This window comes from Hyperolius riggenbachi, chromosome 1 (genome assembly GCF_040937935.1).
Source record: "Hyperolius riggenbachi isolate aHypRig1 chromosome 1, aHypRig1.pri, whole genome shotgun sequence".
Taxonomy (NCBI): domain Eukaryota; kingdom Metazoa; phylum Chordata; class Amphibia; order Anura; family Hyperoliidae; genus Hyperolius; species Hyperolius riggenbachi.
The window spans coordinates 392911488-392930658 of record NC_090646.1 but is presented as its reverse complement, the minus strand read 5'-3'; the positions used below and the strand labels follow the sequence as shown (position 1 = coordinate 392930658).

General features: G+C 43.4%; 2 protein-coding genes and 1 long non-coding RNA gene across 5 annotated transcripts in view; 1 reads left to right on the top strand and 2 right to left on the bottom strand.

The window, feature by feature from the left end:
- The window catches only part of TEK (TEK receptor tyrosine kinase), a 142952-nt gene extending 140657 nt beyond the window's left edge, over positions 1 to 2295 (bottom strand). The window contains exon 1 of the mRNA XM_068234601.1: positions 2100 to 2295. Within this exon, the coding sequence (XP_068090702.1) occupies positions 2100 to 2151 (52 nt within the window). The 5' untranslated portion in view covers positions 2152 to 2295. The remainder of the gene's footprint in view (positions 1 to 2099) is intronic.
- The window catches only part of LOC137517671 (uncharacterized), a 28522-nt gene that overhangs the window by 3215 nt on the left and 6136 nt on the right, over positions 1 to 19171 (top strand). The window contains exon 2 of the long non-coding RNA XR_011020619.1: positions 5015 to 5123. This is a non-coding gene — a long non-coding RNA (uncharacterized lncRNA). The remainder of the gene's footprint in view (positions 1 to 5014; positions 5124 to 19171) is intronic.
- Positions 8901 to 19171, bottom strand: part of IFT74 (intraflagellar transport 74) — a 125565-nt gene continuing 115294 nt past the window's right edge. For all 3 annotated transcript variants that reach the window (XM_068234639.1, XM_068234631.1, XM_068234624.1), the window contains exons 20-21: positions 18603 to 18663; positions 8901 to 9222 (exon numbers count right to left, since the gene is read on the bottom strand). In XM_068234639.1, the coding sequence (XP_068090740.1) occupies positions 9107 to 9222; positions 18603 to 18663 (177 nt within the window). In that variant the 3' untranslated portion in view covers positions 8901 to 9106. The remainder of the gene's footprint in view (positions 9223 to 18602; positions 18664 to 19171) is intronic.

Here is a 19171-nt window from a genome sequence, read left to right as displayed (position 1 = left end):
CCGCCTCCTCTGCTAGGTCCAGGCACACAGTCAGATCAGTGCTGGTCAGAAGCATAAAGATCTCCATAGGGTTGCAAAAGACTATGCAAAATGGATAGAGCGCATCCACCAAGCATATGCACTTACCATGCCGGTTTTGCATCCACATAAATGGGAACTGGCCCTTAACTCCCCTTTCTCTCTAACAGGCCCACTCTCCTCCCCAGAACAGGTGCAGTTGTTGCCGCATTTGTTACAGGGAGGGGGAAGATTATGGTGGCTGCATTGTAAGTGGGAGAGGAGTGTAATGGTGGTCCATAGGGCGAAGGGGAAAGGGAGTGTTACTGAAGGAGGGCACTATGATTTGTAGTTACAGCCTGGTAGTGGGGCTATAGGGAGGATTTAATGTCACATCCTGCACTAATTGCCTGTTAGGCACACGACTGCAATTCTCATGAGCCTTAGGCAGGGAACACACTTGTCTTTCAGTTTTCTTTGCACGTTTTTCTGCAAGCCTTTTCTGCACACTGCGAGTGTGTTTCTATGCAGAAAAACGTGCACTTTTTTTTCACAGCAGCAGAACTATCATGCAGAATGTCAGTTTTTTTCTGCACGCGAAAAAACGCAGTGTGAACTAGCCCACTCATTAACAGGAGTTCTCAGTTTTTCTGTGCAGAAAACGCGCACGAAAACAGTCAAGTGTGTTCCTTAGCGACATCACTTGACAATGGAAGGAGTACATTCACAGTAACATTTGCACATAGTACAACACTTATTTTCTTTTGTAAACCCAACCATTCTGGGGTATTTGCAGGGCAATATCACAGTGAGAGGAATACACTTAGCTGTTATTAAGAGTGGGATTTTTTTTTTTAGCATTTAGAAGTTCAGTAACACGCTTAGAAAGTTTCATCATTGAAATTAGAACACAGGGGCCCTTATTCCATTCTCTTTTTTTCCCCTAAGTTTTCTCCTATGAGATCATTTATCATCTTCTGTTTAAAATATTTTTTCAGCACTCTGCAATTAAATACTAAAAAGCAGGTGAAATAGTACTGTCAAAATTATTCTGAGTATTTTCTGGCTTGCTGGTGGGTTAAAAATAATTTTATTGATAAGGTGTGAAAATATTACTGAGGAGAAAACTTAGGAGAACGAGTGAATTGAATAAGGACCCATTCTACACATATGATTCAAAAGTAAAAGAGGCGGAGGATCAACATTACACACAGGTAAATAGCATTTGTAAAAGGAAATCAGCAATGGCCTATACTCAGTGGTGTAACTACAATTCATTAGGCCTCCCAGCGAAACTTTGAGGGAGCCCCGTCACCCAATGTTCATACCCCTTCCCTTGCCTCCCCTTGGTGCCCTTCACGGCCTTGGGGCCCAAATCACAAGGGTCCTAAAACAAGTGTAGCCATCATGATCTTCACACCCATAACAAGTATAGCCACAAAAACAACTGCACTGAAGTATAATTTCCTGTATAGGAGAAAGGGAATGTTAGTAGTTGGAGCCCCCCCCCCCCAGCGCCGGGCCCTTCTGTGATCATAGGTGCTGCTCCCCTCTAGTTACACCCCTGACTATACTCCTTTTATACTTCCTTTAAATGGAAAAGAGATGATTGAACCCAATTAACAGCAGAACCTAAAAAATCCAGTACACTATGACCAACCATAAATCCCACATGCAGTTTGAAAGGCATAGGCAACAGTTTGTCAAACCAACATCAGACCAGTCCACAGAATCCTGAAACAGTGTGAAGCCACAATCATGTAACAATGAATACACGTCTGTCCCGTGCATGGAGACCTCCGCCAAGTTGAGGCACTCCAGTATAGGCTATCAACCAGAATTCCTCAGCCAACTGTGAAGTAATGTGTGGTTTATATGCCATGTGTGAAATACACCATACTGTTATTGTAACTCAATCAAAACCATGTCACAGATTCCACAATGTAGAACTGTAGCATACAGTCGTTCCCAACATTTACACACATTATCTATATAGTTGGCTAAATAACCATACTCTTCTAAACATGTACAGCCCGCCCCTACACAAAGGCTATCCATGAGAAATCTTTTGCTGGGTATAGAAAGTAATTGAATTTTCCTACCTGAAACCAGTAATCCAGAGAGATAGAGAGCAAAAACTGCTAAAAAATCCATGCTTTCCAAAATATATCCATCCAATTTCCACAGGCGTTCATAGAAGTGGTGCGGTTTACATACTATTTGCGTGTGCAGTATGTTGGTGAGCTGTGCTGTATGTAGCGTGCAGTAGTTTTCCCCTGCTTTCCCATGGACACGGCTTTACTACTGTCTCGCTGCTGTCTAAGCACAGGGAGTCAGTTCCCTTTTCCTGTTTCCTCTTTAGATTAGGATGTGAAAGGCAGGATCTTTAAGGTATTTTCTACCAGAAACTCTGAGGGTAGTTGGAAAATACAGGCTGGATTGTAACACAGATACAAGCGAACAGAGCTTGTGTTAATATAATAGTTACATAAATTTGTTGTTTGGAATCTACCTCTGTTCTAGATTAGTCTTTAACAATGCAGTATACATACAGACCACTTTCTCTGTATATTTACTGAATATTTATTTTCTTTGTGATATCAGTTTGTGTCAATGTCTGAATCTTACCAGCTTTGAAATTACTAATTTTACACAACCAAAAATACATTATACCAAAAACTAAGTTAAAAGACCACTATAGTGAAACTTTTAAAATAGAGATGTAAAAATTTTAAATTTTCCCCACAGTAAAATGCACTATAAAAAAAAACTTTTTTTTCCTATGTTGCTGTCACTTACAGTAGATAGTGAAAATCTGACAGATTTTGGAGTAGTCCATCTCCATTGAGCTGAGATGCATTTCTGTGCAACCCAAAAACCGCAAATCACCCCAAACACTGCATGTAATTATTGGTGATGTCAAGTCCACAGCTTCTATTTGCTGTTGTAGTTTGTTGGTTCATCCCTATTCACAAAATCCAGGACACCTATCTGCGAGCCAAGGAATGCCATGTGTAGTGTGCTTGTAGCTGCACCCAAGCCTTACCATGCAGAAGGTGAATCGTTCTATGTATACAGAGTCATTCTGGTGCCTCAGGCAAGGTGCCCACTTCCATTCCTCTCTCCATGTGAATGTTTCTATTTGCCACAAGACTAATGGACACCTTAAAGGACTTCCGAGGCCAAAACTAAGAAAATTACACTGTACCTTTTTCTTAGCCGAATCCACAGAGGACGCCCTGCGCGTCCTCGGCTTCGTTCTGCCGTCAGTGTCGGCCTTTTCGTTCCCCCAGGGCAAGCCCCGACCCCACCGAACGGGTCGCATCGATGCCACCCCTAAGATGGCCACCGCCTTGATCCGCGGCTGCGCAGTACGCTTTGCTGCAATTGCGACTGCGCAGCCTTTAGCCCGCCTCCCGCCGCACGCTTCAGGAGGATGCCGGGACCCATACGCGGCGAGAGGCGGGCTAAAGGCTGCGCAGTCGCAATCGCGGCAAAGCGTACTGCGCAGCCGCGGATCAAGGCGGCGGCCATCTTAGGGGTGGCATCGATGCGACCCATTCGGTGGGGTCAGGGCTTGCCCTGGGGGAACGAATAGGCCGACACTGACGGCAGAACGGAGCGGAGGACGCGCAGGGCGTCCTCCGTGGATCTGGCTAAGAAAAAGGTACAGTGTAATTTTCTTAGTTTTGGCCTCGGAAGTCCTTTAAAGAAAATTATGCAGTTCTGCATCACTGAATGGTTTCCTACAGTCAGCAAATTGCATACCTAAAACAATTCTGAACATAAGATAAACCTGTGTTCACAGAACGTGTCACTAATCTTAGTGGACACTGTCAAGTGTGGAACAGCGTTGCTTAAATTAAACAATTAAAGGGTTACTTCAGCTTGTTACAGAGATCTATGTATCAGATATCATTCTTCAAATCATTTTGTATTTTAATGCAAAAACAGTAAATATTATGTTTAGCCTGCAGTTGCTTTAAATGGTTATGGAAACTTGCTGAAAATCATTGCAACAGTATAAAGAACCCAGCATTGTCCTCTCTGTTTGTCTCATTGGTGCAAAAGTCAGTACAAAGCAGGAAGCAACAATTACAGCAAAGTCCATATTATCCGGCACCCATGGGGATAGGCTGATGCCAGATAAGTGTGCTTTCAGGTCACTTGAGACTGAATGTTAAAAATAGGCCTAGTTAATACAGTACAATTTCCGACTCTGTATACATACCATGAACTCTGTATTAAATGTTAAAATACATTAAGTGAAAGTATAACAACCTTGTGAGAGCCATGGAACCCAGTCTTTAAGCACAGCAGAGCCTACAAAAAGCCTAAGAAGTTGGCCTTCACCACTGTGAGTACTTCCGGCGATTTGTGCTGGTTGGTTGAGAATTCTGGTTAGTTGAGTTCTGGGTAACTGGGACTCTGCTGTACGATGATTTATGAGTAATAATTCCCATTTCAATACCAGCTAAGTGATTATTTATGTGCTTAGTCATATACTTACCTAAGGAGAGGGAAGGCTCTGGTTCCTAATGAGCCTTCCCTCTCCTCTCCTGGTGCCCTCAGTGCAGCGCTGGCTCCCGTGTTTGAATCCCCCGCCACGAGGGACTTTGGAAGTCTTTGGGAGCCAAGTCCTCCCGAAGACAGGTGGCTCCATACTACACATGCGCAGGTGTGCGAGAGAGGGCGCTCGCGCTTGCACACTGTAGAGTGGCCTGTTTACTTTATGAAGTCTCCTTCGGCAGCGGAGCGAGCAGTATTTGACTGAATTGGTTGAATACTGCTCCCGGGGACATCACTGCACCGAGGGCATCGGGAGAGGAAAGGGAATGCTCATTAGGACCCAGAGCCTTCCCATTCTTAGATAAGTATCTGGCTTTTTTTTTTACCCCACGGTTCCCATTGACTTTAAAGGACAACTGTAATGAGAGGGGTACGGAGGCTGCCATATTTATTTCCGTTTAAACAGTACCAGTTTCTTGTTTATCCTGTTCTTCCTTCCTCTTTTCAGACATAGGCAAACTACGGGGGGATTCAAACACGGGAGCCAGCGCTGCACTGAGGGCACCAGGAGAGGAGAGGGAAGGCTCATTAGGAACCAGAGCCTTCCCACTCCTTAGGTAAGTATATGACTTTTTTTCACCTCATGGTTCTCATTGACTTTAAGTTAACTGGAAATAACTGCTGGCTCATTTTGTATCCCTTTCATTATGTAGTGTAACCCCCTAAAATTCTGATGTCTGAAAAGAGCCACCTTAAACCCCACAGGCAGCAGTGGTGAAAAATGTTGATATTTGTCCAACAAAGATAAAAAATAATAATATTGAGTGGATTATGAAGGCTGCAACAAGTGTTTTATATCTGTAAGGAAGCTGGAACTATTCATTTAGAAATCCTGAGTGGTATGAAATACAGTATCTTGCTGACTACAGTAATCATTTGTGTCCAGCTGGATCCTGATGTAAAAGGGAGGTGACAGAGGCAATGAAAATATGCCAGAGGCCGCACCCTCCCAAACTGTCAAGCTAGGTGAAATCGCTTAGTATCTGGCAAGCATTTCAAAGTTTTGACAAAAATGCATTTCATATAATACCTCAGCATGCTACTATCTATCCCTCCCTTTACATCAGTGTCCCCCCATTTCCTCCAGTCAGGGATTATCCCTGGCTCATTCACTCCTTTTCCTGATTACGCCCTACAAATGATCAAACCCATTTCATACCTCACAGCATCCACACCTAGCAAGTGTATTGCCAAATAACTTCCTTGCCCACCCTCTCTGCTGATAATGCAGTGCTATTCATTAGGGTGGTCTCTCATGTGCAGCTTTACACCACTCAGTGTAACTAAAGTTAAAGGACAAGTACTGTACTAAAAGTTAACCAACGCGAGGGATATGGAGGCTGCCATATTTATTTCCTTAAAGGCAATAACAGTTGCCTGGCTATCCTGTTGATCCTCTGCCCCTAATACTTTTAGTCACAGACCCTGAACAAACATGCAGATCAGGTGTTTCTGACATATTTGTCAGATCTGACAAGATTAACCGCATGCTTGTTTCTGGTGAGATTCAGACACTACTGCAGCCAAATAGATCAGCACTCCTGCCAGGCAACTGGTATTGTTTAAAAGGAAATACATATGGCAGCATCCATACTCTTCTTACTTCAGTTTTCCTTTAAGCTATCTCCTACATCAGTGCCCTACAAATGTATGTGGCAATCCGGTTTAGTTGTTTGTGTGTTTCAGTCATAAACTGCGACATGGATGTCTTGCATGTTGCTTCTACAGCCACTTTAGTAATATCAAAAGATATTACTTTAGTAATATCAAATGCTTTAAAGTTTGATTATTGTAATTAAGGCAAACTATTTAACATGTATTAATAGTACTTTTACTGAACTGAATTCATTATGTCAAAGGCTAGCTCACCACACTCGAGCTGCTAGACTGTTTCCCCATTACAGGCATTCTGGTACTGATTTATAAACATTTAGAAGTGCAGCAAACCTGGATAAGATTGTTTTGAAAATTAGAGATGGGCAGTGAGGTGCAAATAGGTGTGGCTTGCATGCAGCTTGTCAATGGTCCAATCTAAATCAGCAGAAAGTGCATTTGATTGGCACAGTTCCCTGCCTCACACAATTTGCATGCAAGCTGGAATTATTATCGTCTCATTGACCAGCTCTATAATCTGTTATTGGACAGCAAAAACATGCAATGGCCACCTAAGTCACATAAGATAATTGTAAGAACTGCTAAAAGAATGGAACAGCAGTCATGCTTGAAAACATATGGAGCACCTACGCTGAGAACTTCATGTAATAAACCCCGGACTACTGACTTCATCAGAGGAAGTTTGCATTGCAGAAGCTTCATATGACCACAGTTATGGACTTTTGGCATGTAATAGCAGAGAATGTTCAGGCTTGCTGGACCACATGGGTTCTCCAGCCTCCATATATCAGGGGTTTAGGCTTGGTTCATATTTGCCATTTTAAATCATTCCCGAGAACTTCCGAAGATGTTTGGATCTGTCTTTGGAAGCACTCAGGGACAGGAGTGCTTCCAAAGTCATTTGAGGCGTCCTGAAAGTGCATAATTTGAATGGGGAACAGCAGTGGAATGACAGGGCAGAGACTTCCCTCTACATACAAACAGTGAAGAGGCGGCACACAAATGGCTTTGCTGTTTAGAGCATATATTGAGAAGTGGAGCAACACTACATGTTACAAACCATCACGTTCTTCATCAGGTGTATGTACCTCTACATCGGTAACTTTTTTGTATTTTTGTATTGCCTGCATCAGGTTCACTTTAAAGTGGGACAAAACTCCATTTTAACTGAAAAAAAAAAATCCAATAAGCAATTACTTCTTTAGCTTAAAGAGAACCCTAGGTGGCATATTACAATCCTAGCCGGACCCAGAGGCATGTCGTGTGCACAATGACATGCCTCTGGGTCACTGTACAGCCGCTGCCAGCCGCCCCCCCCCCACACCGAGCCGTGCTGCACCCGCTTACAAGATCGCAGCCTAACGACAATCTGTGAGGCTGTCAGTCAGCCTCGTAGCATGGCCTCCTCAATATCCTGTTTTAATGTTCACTGTCTGATTTAGGAGAAATACGATATAATAAATGAAAATATTCTGCTGGTTTCCAACTTTACGGTTTCTCAGTGACTCCAAAGTGACATCACTTCTGCAGTTTTATTGCATGCCTAAATAAGCTGGGAGAACAACACTTCCCACAATCCCACTGGCACTGCACAGTTCCAGCACTTAAAGAGAACCTGTACTGAGTAAAAATATTTAAAATAAACACATGAGGTAACTTCAAATGAACATTGCATAGTTACCTTGCCATCAGTTCCTCTCAGAAGCTCACCATTTTCTTCTGACAATAATCCCTTCCAGTTCTGACAATATTTTGTCAGATCTGAAATATATCAGTTGCTGTCAGTAAAATATCAGTTGCTGTCAGTTATAGCTGAGAGGAAAACTGATGTACCAGGTAATGTCCATGTTTCCCTATGGCTCAAGTGGGCGATGTTACAGTTTAACTGTGTGCTGACCAGAAAGCTGTTATGGGGTATTGGCCATTTTCAAAACGGAGGACGGAAAATTCCCTTGATCACAGTGAACAAACAGGACGCGGGACAGGAGAAAGACACTGAGGAGTAGACTACATGGAAGGTAAGTATGACTTGTGTATGCTTATTTTGGCTTTTAAATTTTCAGTTCAGGTTTTCTTTAAAGAGAACCCGAGGTGTGTTTAAAGAATGTTATCTGCATACAGAGGCTGGATCTGCCTATACAGCCCAGCCTCTGTTGCTATCCCAAACCCCACTAAGGTCCCCCTGCACTCTGCAATCCCTCATAAATCACAGCCGTGCTCTGAGGCTGTGTTTACATCTGTAGTGTCAGTCTCAGCTGCTCCCCCGCCTCCTGCATAGCTCCGGTCCCTGCCCCCGTCCCTTCCCTCCAATCAGCAGGGAGGGAAGGGATGCAGGCGGGGACTGGAGTTCTGCAGGAGGCGGGGAGAGCAGCAGACTGACACTATAGAAATAAACACAGCCAGCTCTGACAAGCTGTTTGTCAGCAGCGTGGCTGTGATTTATGAGGGATTGCAGAGTGCAGGGGGACCTTAGGGGGGTTTGGGATAGCAACAGAGGCTGGGCTGTATAGGCAGATCCAGCCTCTGCATGCAGATAATATTCTTCAAACCCACCTCGGGTTCTCTTTAAGCAAAGGCACCCAGACCAGAGAGGGGAAAAAAAAGGGCTCATATTATCTAAATTTGTCTGGGCATGGCATTTTTCATATATTACCTTACTGGTGCTATCAAAATGAAATAAAAAAGCAAGCTAATATAAAGCAAATTATGATATAGAACTTTTATTTTTGCAGTTTATAATAACTCAATATATAAATCATAAAGATCACAATCCATTATAAAACAATTTCTTTGAATTTATATAAATAGATAAGCAGGGTCCGATGTGTGGACGTTATATCTGTAATTGAATGTAAAAGATCAGAAATTGGAGCTCACTGCCAATGTGCGGAACTTGTTACCGGGCAGGAAGGAAGAAATGGATGGTTCAGCTCCTGGAGTTCTGCAGTGTGTCTATGAGAATTTTATTGTACTCTGCAATCTGTTTAGTTGCATTCTTCATGGCATGCTTGTAGTCGCTCTCCTGACTCTTTGTAGCTATGACTGCACACAGGAGTCAAGGAAACCCATTCAGCAATACAAGGTCCAAATAATCAATTCAAAATAACTACCCAGGCTGAAAAAAACTAACATTCAAATGTTATAACTTCTCAGTTGATGCAGTGTAGGCTTACAGGGTGGGGGCTAAACAAAGCCATCTGAGTAACCAGTACCAGTTCTGTTTTACCTCAGAAAATCCATTTCTGACCTTACAAAGGTAGTGTCTTTATTATAATTTCTTCAATCATTTTTAATGTTGAGATTATACCTGAAAGAAATTACTGTGATGCTTTTTTTAAATTCTGGTATCAGAATTGCCTTTGCTACCTCTTGTGGTAATGGACCATAAGGAGCTTATTTCTACATTTATAGCAAGATTTTCCTTCTTCCTTGCTATAATTATAAAGGTACCTATTGGTCCCCTTTCACACTTCCCGCGTTTTAGTACGTTGCGGTACGCCCTTCCGCCGCAGGGCAATGTAAGGGCCGGGCCGAGGATGAGGCAAGAGAGGCTCCAGCCTCAGGGCGCAGTGTAGGAGGGGGCGCACAACTCACTCAGCTATCATTCCCCTATTGTGTCTGAAGCCGGGGCGAGGATGAGGCGAGCGAGGCTCCAGCCTCAGGGCGCAGTGTAGGAGGGGGCGCACAACTCACTCAGCTATCATTCCCCTATTGTGTCTGAAGCAGAGAGAAATAAGAAAAGGGGATACATGGCAGTGACTGCAAGCCAAATAACTAGAGATTAAGGTGTTGGGGGATCTGGGGCGCCTCTAACTCTTATGGCAATCAGTGTGTGACGGCTGGGGTGGGAGGGATGGAGGGGCGCACTTTGGTATCTCAGCCTTGGGTGCTGGAGGACCTTGTCCCGGATCTGAATTACACACTGTGGTGACGCGGTGTGACGGAAGTAGCTAAATCAAAGCAAGGTCATCGCAAACTCTGCAGTGCATTGCCGCATGATCTGTACCTACCGCAATGATTATACAGCAATGCAAGCCAGTGGCAACGTGGTAAGTGTGAAAGACAACTTTACTTACGGTAACGTCTTTTCCGGTAGTCAGGAGGACAGCACCCCTGGATGAGACCCGTCTCCCTCCCCACCGTGGACAGGAAACTGCAAGATAAGAATTTGCATAAGCACTGGCAGCCTCCTATATAAAGGTACCTACTTGCTACTATACCTCAGTTAATAAAAGAGATAACACGGACACTAATGATGCTTATACAAACCTTTGATTCTCCACCCAATAAGGGCGGGTTGTAGGGGTGCTGTCCTCCTGACTACCGGAAAAGACGTTACCGTAGGTAAAGTTGTCTTTCCCGGATCGTCACTCGGACAGCACCCCTGGATGAGACGATATAACAGAGATCAGGATTAGGGTGGGACCACTGCATGCAGGACCTTTCTTCCAAAGGATAAATCTGCACTTGCTGATATGTTAAGTCGATAATGCTTCACAAAGGTGTTATGACTCGACCATGTTGCAGCTCTGCATATCTGTTCAATAGAGGCCCCTGCCCTCTCTGCCCATGACGTAGAAATACTTCTTGTTGAATGAGCTTTAATAGAAGAAGTTAATGTTTTCCCCTGTGTCTGGTATGCCGACACTATTGACTGCTTAATCCAGCGTGCCAAAGTTGTTTTTGAGGCCTTGCTCCCTTTTGATTTGCCTGCAAATAGAACAAAGATGGAGTCTGACTTTCTCCATGATTTAGTCCTTTCCAGGTATTCCAATAAACATCTTCTTACGTCCAGAGAATGAACTTTCTTCTCCTGATCATTCGAAGGATTTTCACAGAATGATGGTATATATATCTCTTGGTTTCTGTGAAAGGAAGAAACCATCTTAGGCAAGAATGCTGCATCCGGACGCAATGTAATTCTATCCTCTGAAACCATAAGGTATGGTTCCTTTATGGATAAAGCCTGTAATTCTCCTATTCTCCTAGCTGTAGTAATGGCCAGAAGGAATACAGTCTTTAGCGTAAGAAATTTGTCCGAAATCTGCGATAAGGGTTCAAATGGTGACTCACATAGACCCTGTAAGACAGTATTAAGGTCCCAAGCTGGTACCCTTGATTTTATAGATGGTCTTAGTCTTCTCAGTGCTTGAAAGAATCGAGTTATATAGTCTTCATGTGCTAATCTTCTTTCTAAAAACACACTTAAAGCTGAAACCTGAACTTTCAGGGTACTAACACTGAGGCCTTTTTTATATCCACATTGTAAAAACTCCAAAACAGATCTGAGTGACCTATTGCTGACAGACCTGTTAGTACACCAGTCATTAAAGACCCTCCATGCCTTTTGGTAAATTACACGAGTTACCTTCTTTCTACTGTTAAGTAATGTCTCAGAGAGACCATCCGAGAACCCTTTGGACTTCAAGATTCCCCACTCAGGTTCCAGGCTGAGATGTGAAGAAGATTCAGTTCTGGATGAGACACTGGGCCCTGGGTCAACAGGTCCTGAGTCAATGGAAGGATCATTGGTTCTGATATATGATAGATCGAAGCAATGTGAACCATGAACGTTTGGGCCACATTGGAGCAATCAATATGACTCGTGCTTTGTCCTGGACTATCTTTTTTAATACCCTTGAAAGTAATGGGATTGGTGGAAACGCATACATCATCATACCTGTCCAACTGATTGTGAATGCATCCACTGCCCAAGGAGAGTCCTCCTAGTATAGGGCACAAAATTTCTGACATTTCGTGTTCCTCCTCCTGGCAAATAGATCCAGTTCCGGACTTCCCCAATGTGAGGTTATCATCTGAAATATCTTCTGATCGAGCGACCATTCGTTTTGATTCAACATCTCTCTGCTGAGAAAATCTGCTATCTTGTTTGATATTCCTTTTAGATGAAGTGCTTTTAGTGACTTGAGATTGCTCTCTGACCAAAACATAATTTTTGATGTTTGATTCCACAACGTTTGACTCCTTGTGCCTCCCTGTCTGTTTATGAATGCAACAACTGCTCTGTTGTCGGTCCTTATTGTAACATGGGATCCCTTGACCTGATCCCTGAAATGCAGTAATGCCCTCCATACTGCTTCTAATTCTCTGCTGTTCGAGGATTTGGAACTGATTTGTACAGACCACTGTCCCTGAGCTGGGAGAGAATCCAGGTGGGCTCCCCATCCCCATAAGCTGGCATCTGTTGTAATTGTCCTCTGTTCTGGATAATTCCATAAACGACCTGTCGAAAGGTGAACCTGGTCCTGCCACCAAAGTAAAGACACTTTTATGCTGTATGGGATAGGTACTCTCTTGTCTAGGACTTTGAGACTTCTGTTTCATGCTCGGAGTATCCACAATTGTAGAACTCTTGCGTGGAACTGCCCCCACTGTACTGCCGGAAACGAGGCTGTTAAGAGGCCGAGTACTGCCATTGCTTTCCTCAATGATATTGTTCTCGCTTTCTGAAATGAAAAAACAGTGTTTAGGATAGTCATTATTTTCCTATTAGGCAGAAAAAGCTTCTCACTCCTAGTAACTATGTTAAATCCTAGAAACTCGATAACTTGAGATGGAACCAGGAAGGACTTTCCCCAATTTATATGCCAACCCAACTCCTGAAGATAATCTAATGTTGACCTCAACTGGAAATTTACCACTTCTGCAGATGCTCCCCATATTAAAAAATCATCTAAGTAGCCCACAATATTTATTTTTCTTAGTCTAAGTTCCGCTAATACTTCAGACATCACTTTGGTAAAGAGCCATGGGGCAGAAGAAAGTCCAAAAGGAAGGGCCATAAACTGGAAATGTCTTACCTCTTCCTTCATGTGGACCGCAAATCTTAGGTACTGTTGAGATGATGGATGGATAGGTAAGTGGAGGTATGCATCCTTTAGATCTAGGGAGGCAAGAAAATCGTTTTTCTGCAAGAGATGAATCACAGATTTTATATTGTCCATCCTGAATTTTCTGTATTTCACATTTAGATTTAGTTTCTTTAAGTTCAGAATAAATCGGTAAACTCCTTGAGGCTTCTTTACTAGAAACACTGGAGAGTAGAAACCTTTTCCTTTTTGACAACTTGGTACTTCTCTTATCACCCCCTTCTCTAGTAGAGACAGGACCTCGTTTTGTAAGGCTAAGCCCTTCTCTGATCCTGAGGTTGAGGAGTAATGCAAAACTTTACTGGAGGAAGATGGTTGAACTCGATCTGATATCCCTCCAAAATAATTTTTAGCAACCACCGATTTGTGAACTGTGGCTGCCATATTTCGTAAAAATTTGCAATTCTCCCCCCCACTGGAATTCTGGCGTCATTGTTTGTCCTGCCTTTTGGCAGGATTGAAGTTAGGCTTTGCCTTCTGTGTTCTGTATGGAACCCAACGTCTACCCTTAGAGAACTTAGAGTCTTGTTCTGATCTGTTAGGGGGACGAAAAGGCCGTTTAAATTGAAAAGGTTTTTTTTTATCTGTAAAGTTCTTTTTCCTATCAGCTGTTCTATCCAGCGTGTCATCTAATTTGGAACCAAAGAGAAGACCTCCTTCACATGGAATACCACATAACTTTGATTTTGAGGAATTGTCACCATTCCAAGTCTTGACCCATATTCCTCTTCTGGCCGAGTTAACTAAAGCAGTAGTTCTGGCCGTAAGCTTAACAGTATCGTCTGAAGCATCCACCATATAGTTAGAGGCATTCAAACTTTAGGGAAATCATTCAGGATCTCCTCCCGGGGAACCCCAGAAGCAATTTTATTCTGTATTTCTAATAACCATGTCTTCAATGACCTACTCACCGCCGTTGAAGCTACAGCAGGCTTGAAGGTTAAAGAAGATGACTCCCATGCCCTGCGTAAGAGATTGGATCCTTCAGACTACCGAAATCCTCAAATAATAAATCGGTTTTCTTTGACACTCTTGAAAATGATGGGTCCAACTTAGGTGGAGTACCCCAAAACCCCTGATCCTCCGGAGAAAAAGGGTAACGGTTAGACAAAGATCTGGGCCAAAAGGCTCTTTTCTCAGGATTATCCCATTACTTCTTAATCATACCTTTTAAGGTGGAATGGACTGGGATAAACTGAGGCTGGGGGTCCGCCAAAGTCCTGTACATCTCATCCAAAGGTGTCAAAGACTTTTGTTCTGTCTTAATGCCCATTGTATCATACATGGCCCCCAATAAGTCCTTCATTAAATCAGTAGAAAAGGCAAATTTTGGCCTATCCGCATTAGACAGTTCCTCTGTATCTGATGTCTGTTCAAACTCAGAAATTTCCCCGTCAGACAATTCTGATCCTTCTAAGTCACTTTCCCTCCTGCGTTTAGAGCCACTAGGTCCCGGTTGGGATAGAGTTAACACAGGAGATGTAGGGGTAGTAATAGCTGGTACTGCGTCAATATTCCCACTATTTCCAGGAAGGTCAGACGCGACTAAGGAAGTGGAAGCAATGGCCGAATCCTTAATTTCCTTTATAGCAGTGGACATTTCAGCCCGCATCCAGCCCATCAAATCCTTAAATATAACTGGTGACTCCTCTTTAACCACTTTTTCTGTACAGTTTTGGCATAACTTCTTAGAGGATGATGAAGATACACGACTGCCACAAATTGCACACTTTTTCTCAGATCTGCTTGAACTATGCTGACCGGTCTGAGTAGCAGATTTGTCAGATTTGTCCAACTTGTCATGCTTTTTTGGCTATGAAAAAAACACAAACAAGGGACAACTATTACTATGGCTTCTCATACATAAACAATCAAGCAGGAGTATCACAAGTACCACATCTACTTGCCAGAGAGGGGTCCTGTCCAGACTTAGCAGACTGCAAAGGAGCTGAACTAGAGGCGTCCTCCATGATCAAACAGCAAACACTGATTCATGGACTATTAGACACATATATAGAAAGAAAAGACCCAGCTGAAACAATTAATGCTGCACCTGCAGTGTAATCACACTAATCAGCCTCACATACCTTAATGAATCAGCGTTCGTACTGATTTCATTTAACCACCGCGGCCCCTGCCGCTTAGTCAGGCAATTGTTTCTCCGGATTGGAATCAGCTGTTTTCGCTGATTAGTTTTCCTGCGCCGCGGCCCCTGCCGCCCAGCAGACCTCAGATCACGCGGGACGCCAGCGCGTGATTACCTCCGGGTAACCCGGAAGTAGATTCTTCCATGCGCGCGCCTGCGCGCATAATACTGCTTCCTATGCTGGAGAAGCCTCCCATACGCTGCAGGACTCCGCACTATGCACTGCACAGCTCTATCCGGAATCCCGCTAACCGCTGCCCCTGCCAACTGACACGGATGGCACATAAACTGTACAGTAGAGATGGATGAGTAAAGTGCGGCACTCCTATTTAGAAGGTACAGTGGAAGGAATAAAAAAGCATAAACACTCTCACCACCTCTGGTCGGGTCCTTGCTGTTTTACACATATGGGGACGTGTGCTCCGTTGAGTAGAAAGAAAAGAAGCCAATCTGTATGTTGATGAAGAAAAGAAAGAAAACGTGCACCTTCCGTCCTCTTTGATCGTGTTTATTTCAGCAGTGATACATCCATCACATAGGATCCATAGCGTGGTCTTGATATTAGCAACACAGCTTGTGCAGCAGTGGTGGTGGAGGAGGTGGGTGGCGGGTCAGAACGGCGGGGAGCGACGGCCTCTGGAGACCTCTCCCTCCGCTTCCGTCCGGGACAGGAAACTATACTGAGGTATAGTAGCAAGTAGGTACCTTATATAGGAGGCTGCCAGTGCTTATGCAAATTCTTATCTTGCAGTTTCCTGTCCACGGTGGGGAGGGAGACGGGTCTCATCCAGGGGTGCTGTCCGAGTGACGATCCGGGAAAGCATGATTGCGGTTGCGGTGCTGCACGCAGGCACAGAGTGACAACATTTCAGTGGCGTACTTTCTGTCCAGTAAGGAGCACATCACTGAGGCAGGTGTGCACAGCCATGCATTAATATGTCCTGCCTTGCAGCAGGCTCTTATGCTGCAGGACAATCGCACAGCACTATGTGTAAAAGTAGCCTCCTAGTATAGCTCCAGAGAAAAAAAAAACTGTTTGTAGAAGGATAAAAACATTTTTATTTGGTCTGTATGTGGGAGAATTTCTATCAGATCTTGCCCTGACAGGAAGTAGATAAAGTTGACCATAAAAGCCACACATTGCAGCAAGGGCTGAAGTTCAACCTTCTATCAAGTTTATACTGTAGCCCCCGAGTTCCTGCAGGATGTAGGTAGGGTTCATATAGTAATGGAAGTCATGTGCTCTGTACTGTAGAGACCAGATCAAAACCCAAGAGAACAGAAGCTGACATCTTCCTTTCACTCACTAAAACAAATGGCTCAGAATGCTAGAAAGTAGCCTATTTCCAACCAGTTTTGGTTGTTATGGTTGGTCACGAGACACCATCTAAAGTAATTATAAAGTACATTCATCTAAGCCACTATGCAACATAATAAAAGAGCTAGAAATCCATGCCTAAATGATGATTAGGCAATAGCATTTCCTAGCACAGGTAGGCAATATGAGGGACACATTGTAAAGTGGCCTAGGTGAAATTGGGTTATGTTTTTGCCATTTGAGTTATTGATTAATAGAATCACTGCTGAGATCGCATCTAATGCTAATTGGGACACTGTGGCAAGGTGTCAGGTGACTGATAGCAGGTAGATTTCCATCTTTTAACACATCTTAAAAACTGCTTGCCCAGCATTATGAAGAATGATGCAAATGGGGCGGTGGTCACCAGTGGATTAACTCACCTTCTTTGTGCTTATTACTTACTTGTTCCATAGCAGTTCTTCTTTACTCCACTGCTGTCTTTTTTTTTTTGGCTTCTGGATGCATTTGTATTAAAATGGTACTCAAAACAAATTATACTTTTTTAGATGGAGTGGAGAGAAGTTAAAACATTTTTCAGGTTTACTTCCTGTGTGAAGATTTTTTCTCAGTTCCTGTTCTTGTGACTCTGCAGGAAAGGAAGCGACAAGACTGTTCTAGGCAGAAACAGATATTTAGCCTACTGTCCAAATAACCCCCACCACTGGATTGCAGTTTTAAATATGATCTCAATTAATAACAATAATTTGGTTGTTCCTCGGCCCTTTACTGCTTCTTGATCTTCCTTTCCATGTGGCCACAGTGGTACTATGAGGTACACTCTTCCAAATTCTATAAGTGTTCTCACAGACATACAGCCCCAGGACCGCCTAACGCCAATTGGAGTCAAGTCCTGGGGCCAGCTAATGCAGGAGATGCACGCGCATCTCCTGTTCGGGGGGCGGGCAGGACTGCTGCAGGGGGCTGGTAATAGCCCCAGGTAATTGAAACTCTTTACCCCCCATTCAGTCAATGTTCCCTTTAAAAAACAATGACATAAATATTTATAAAACAAAAAATAAACAATGGCGGGGGGCGATCAGACCCCAACAACAGAGCTCTGTTGGTGGGGAGAAAAAGGGGGGGGGGGAATCACTTTTGTGCTGTGTTGTGTGGCCCTGCAGCTTGGCCTTAAAGCTGCAGTGGCCAATCTAGAGAAAAGTGGCCTGGTCTTTAGGGAGGTTTAATACTGCGGTCCTCAAGAGGTTAAAACAGTATTAACAATTTCCGGACCACGCTGATTGAAATCAACGCTGTTTGAAATCTACACCCTGGCAGGGATAGGTTCCAATAATCCCCGCCACACACTTCCACCGGTGGCGCCGCTGCAGCCCTTTTGCTCTACCATCACTATGACGACAGAGCTCCCTGAGCCGGTCAAGACAAGATTTCATTAGCTCCTGACCCCGTGATCACTGTAAGCCAATCACTTTGGCTCACATTGATCACAGGGTCAGGAGCCAATAAAATCGGCTCCTGACCCACTCAGGGAGCTCTGCTGTCGTAGGGAGGGCAGAGCAAGGGGGCTATCGCGTCCTTAAGGGGCCAGAGACTGCTGGTACAGAAGGGGTAATTAATAACAGTAAATAGATAAAAAATAGCACAGTCATTATTGCACAAGTGTGCCTATAGAAGCATAAATCATGAAAAGCCCCTCCTCCCCCTTTCATAATTGTGCTAGTATGTAACTATCAGGTTAGCTGCTCCCAGCCCGTATTCCTGAGTTTCCTGTTTGCATGGTAAGTAATAGTAGTTATGCATATGAATTGCATCTGAATTGAATGCGAAGTGTGCAGATAGCTTATTAGAGGTGCTGCACATGTGAGCTGTTGGTCATTTCAGATGCAGCCTTTGTGGTATGTGCTGGCCCTCTCCTCGCTATAGAAGCATAAACCTTAAATACAGACCTTTATTTTAAGTAAATGGGTTGTGTGGGTGTCTGTCCTTGAATTATACATAGTACTCACAAGTAAATCAGTCATGGCCATATCTTTCCTGGCACCTTATATCACTTCTATGCAAAGGATACATTCTTGCATTACAAAATTATTTTGTTCATGCTGCTGCCACTTTCTTTCCAGGTTTGTAAGCTGTGGATAAAAAAAATATTTGTAAAGAAAGACATAAAAATCTTATTCAAACCAAACAATATAACAGTACTTAAAGGGAACCTGAGGTGAAAGGAATACGAGGGCTGTCATTTTCATTCTCTAATTATACAGAATATCGTATCTGCCCATCATTGTTGCATGTACGTGCACCTTAAACAATTATGCAGGTAAGATAGGACTGTACATTGAGCTCAGCACACTGATGGCTGAAATGAACATGAACAATTGTTTTGACCAACAAAAATCCATGGTCTATATGAGGCTTTAGCTGGAAAATGAGTGGTTGAGCCTTTGTCAGATAAAAAGTTGGTTGTAACATAAAATATACGAGATGTACGGTTTGTTGTCATAGAGGTGGAGACGAATTCCAAACATTTAAATTTAGTCAAAAACTAAAACTGTAATCCAGCAACTATCCACTGCAAACCAATTACTGTCGGTTCATTCTACAACTAAACAGGAAGAAGAGATAGAGACTATCTTTGCG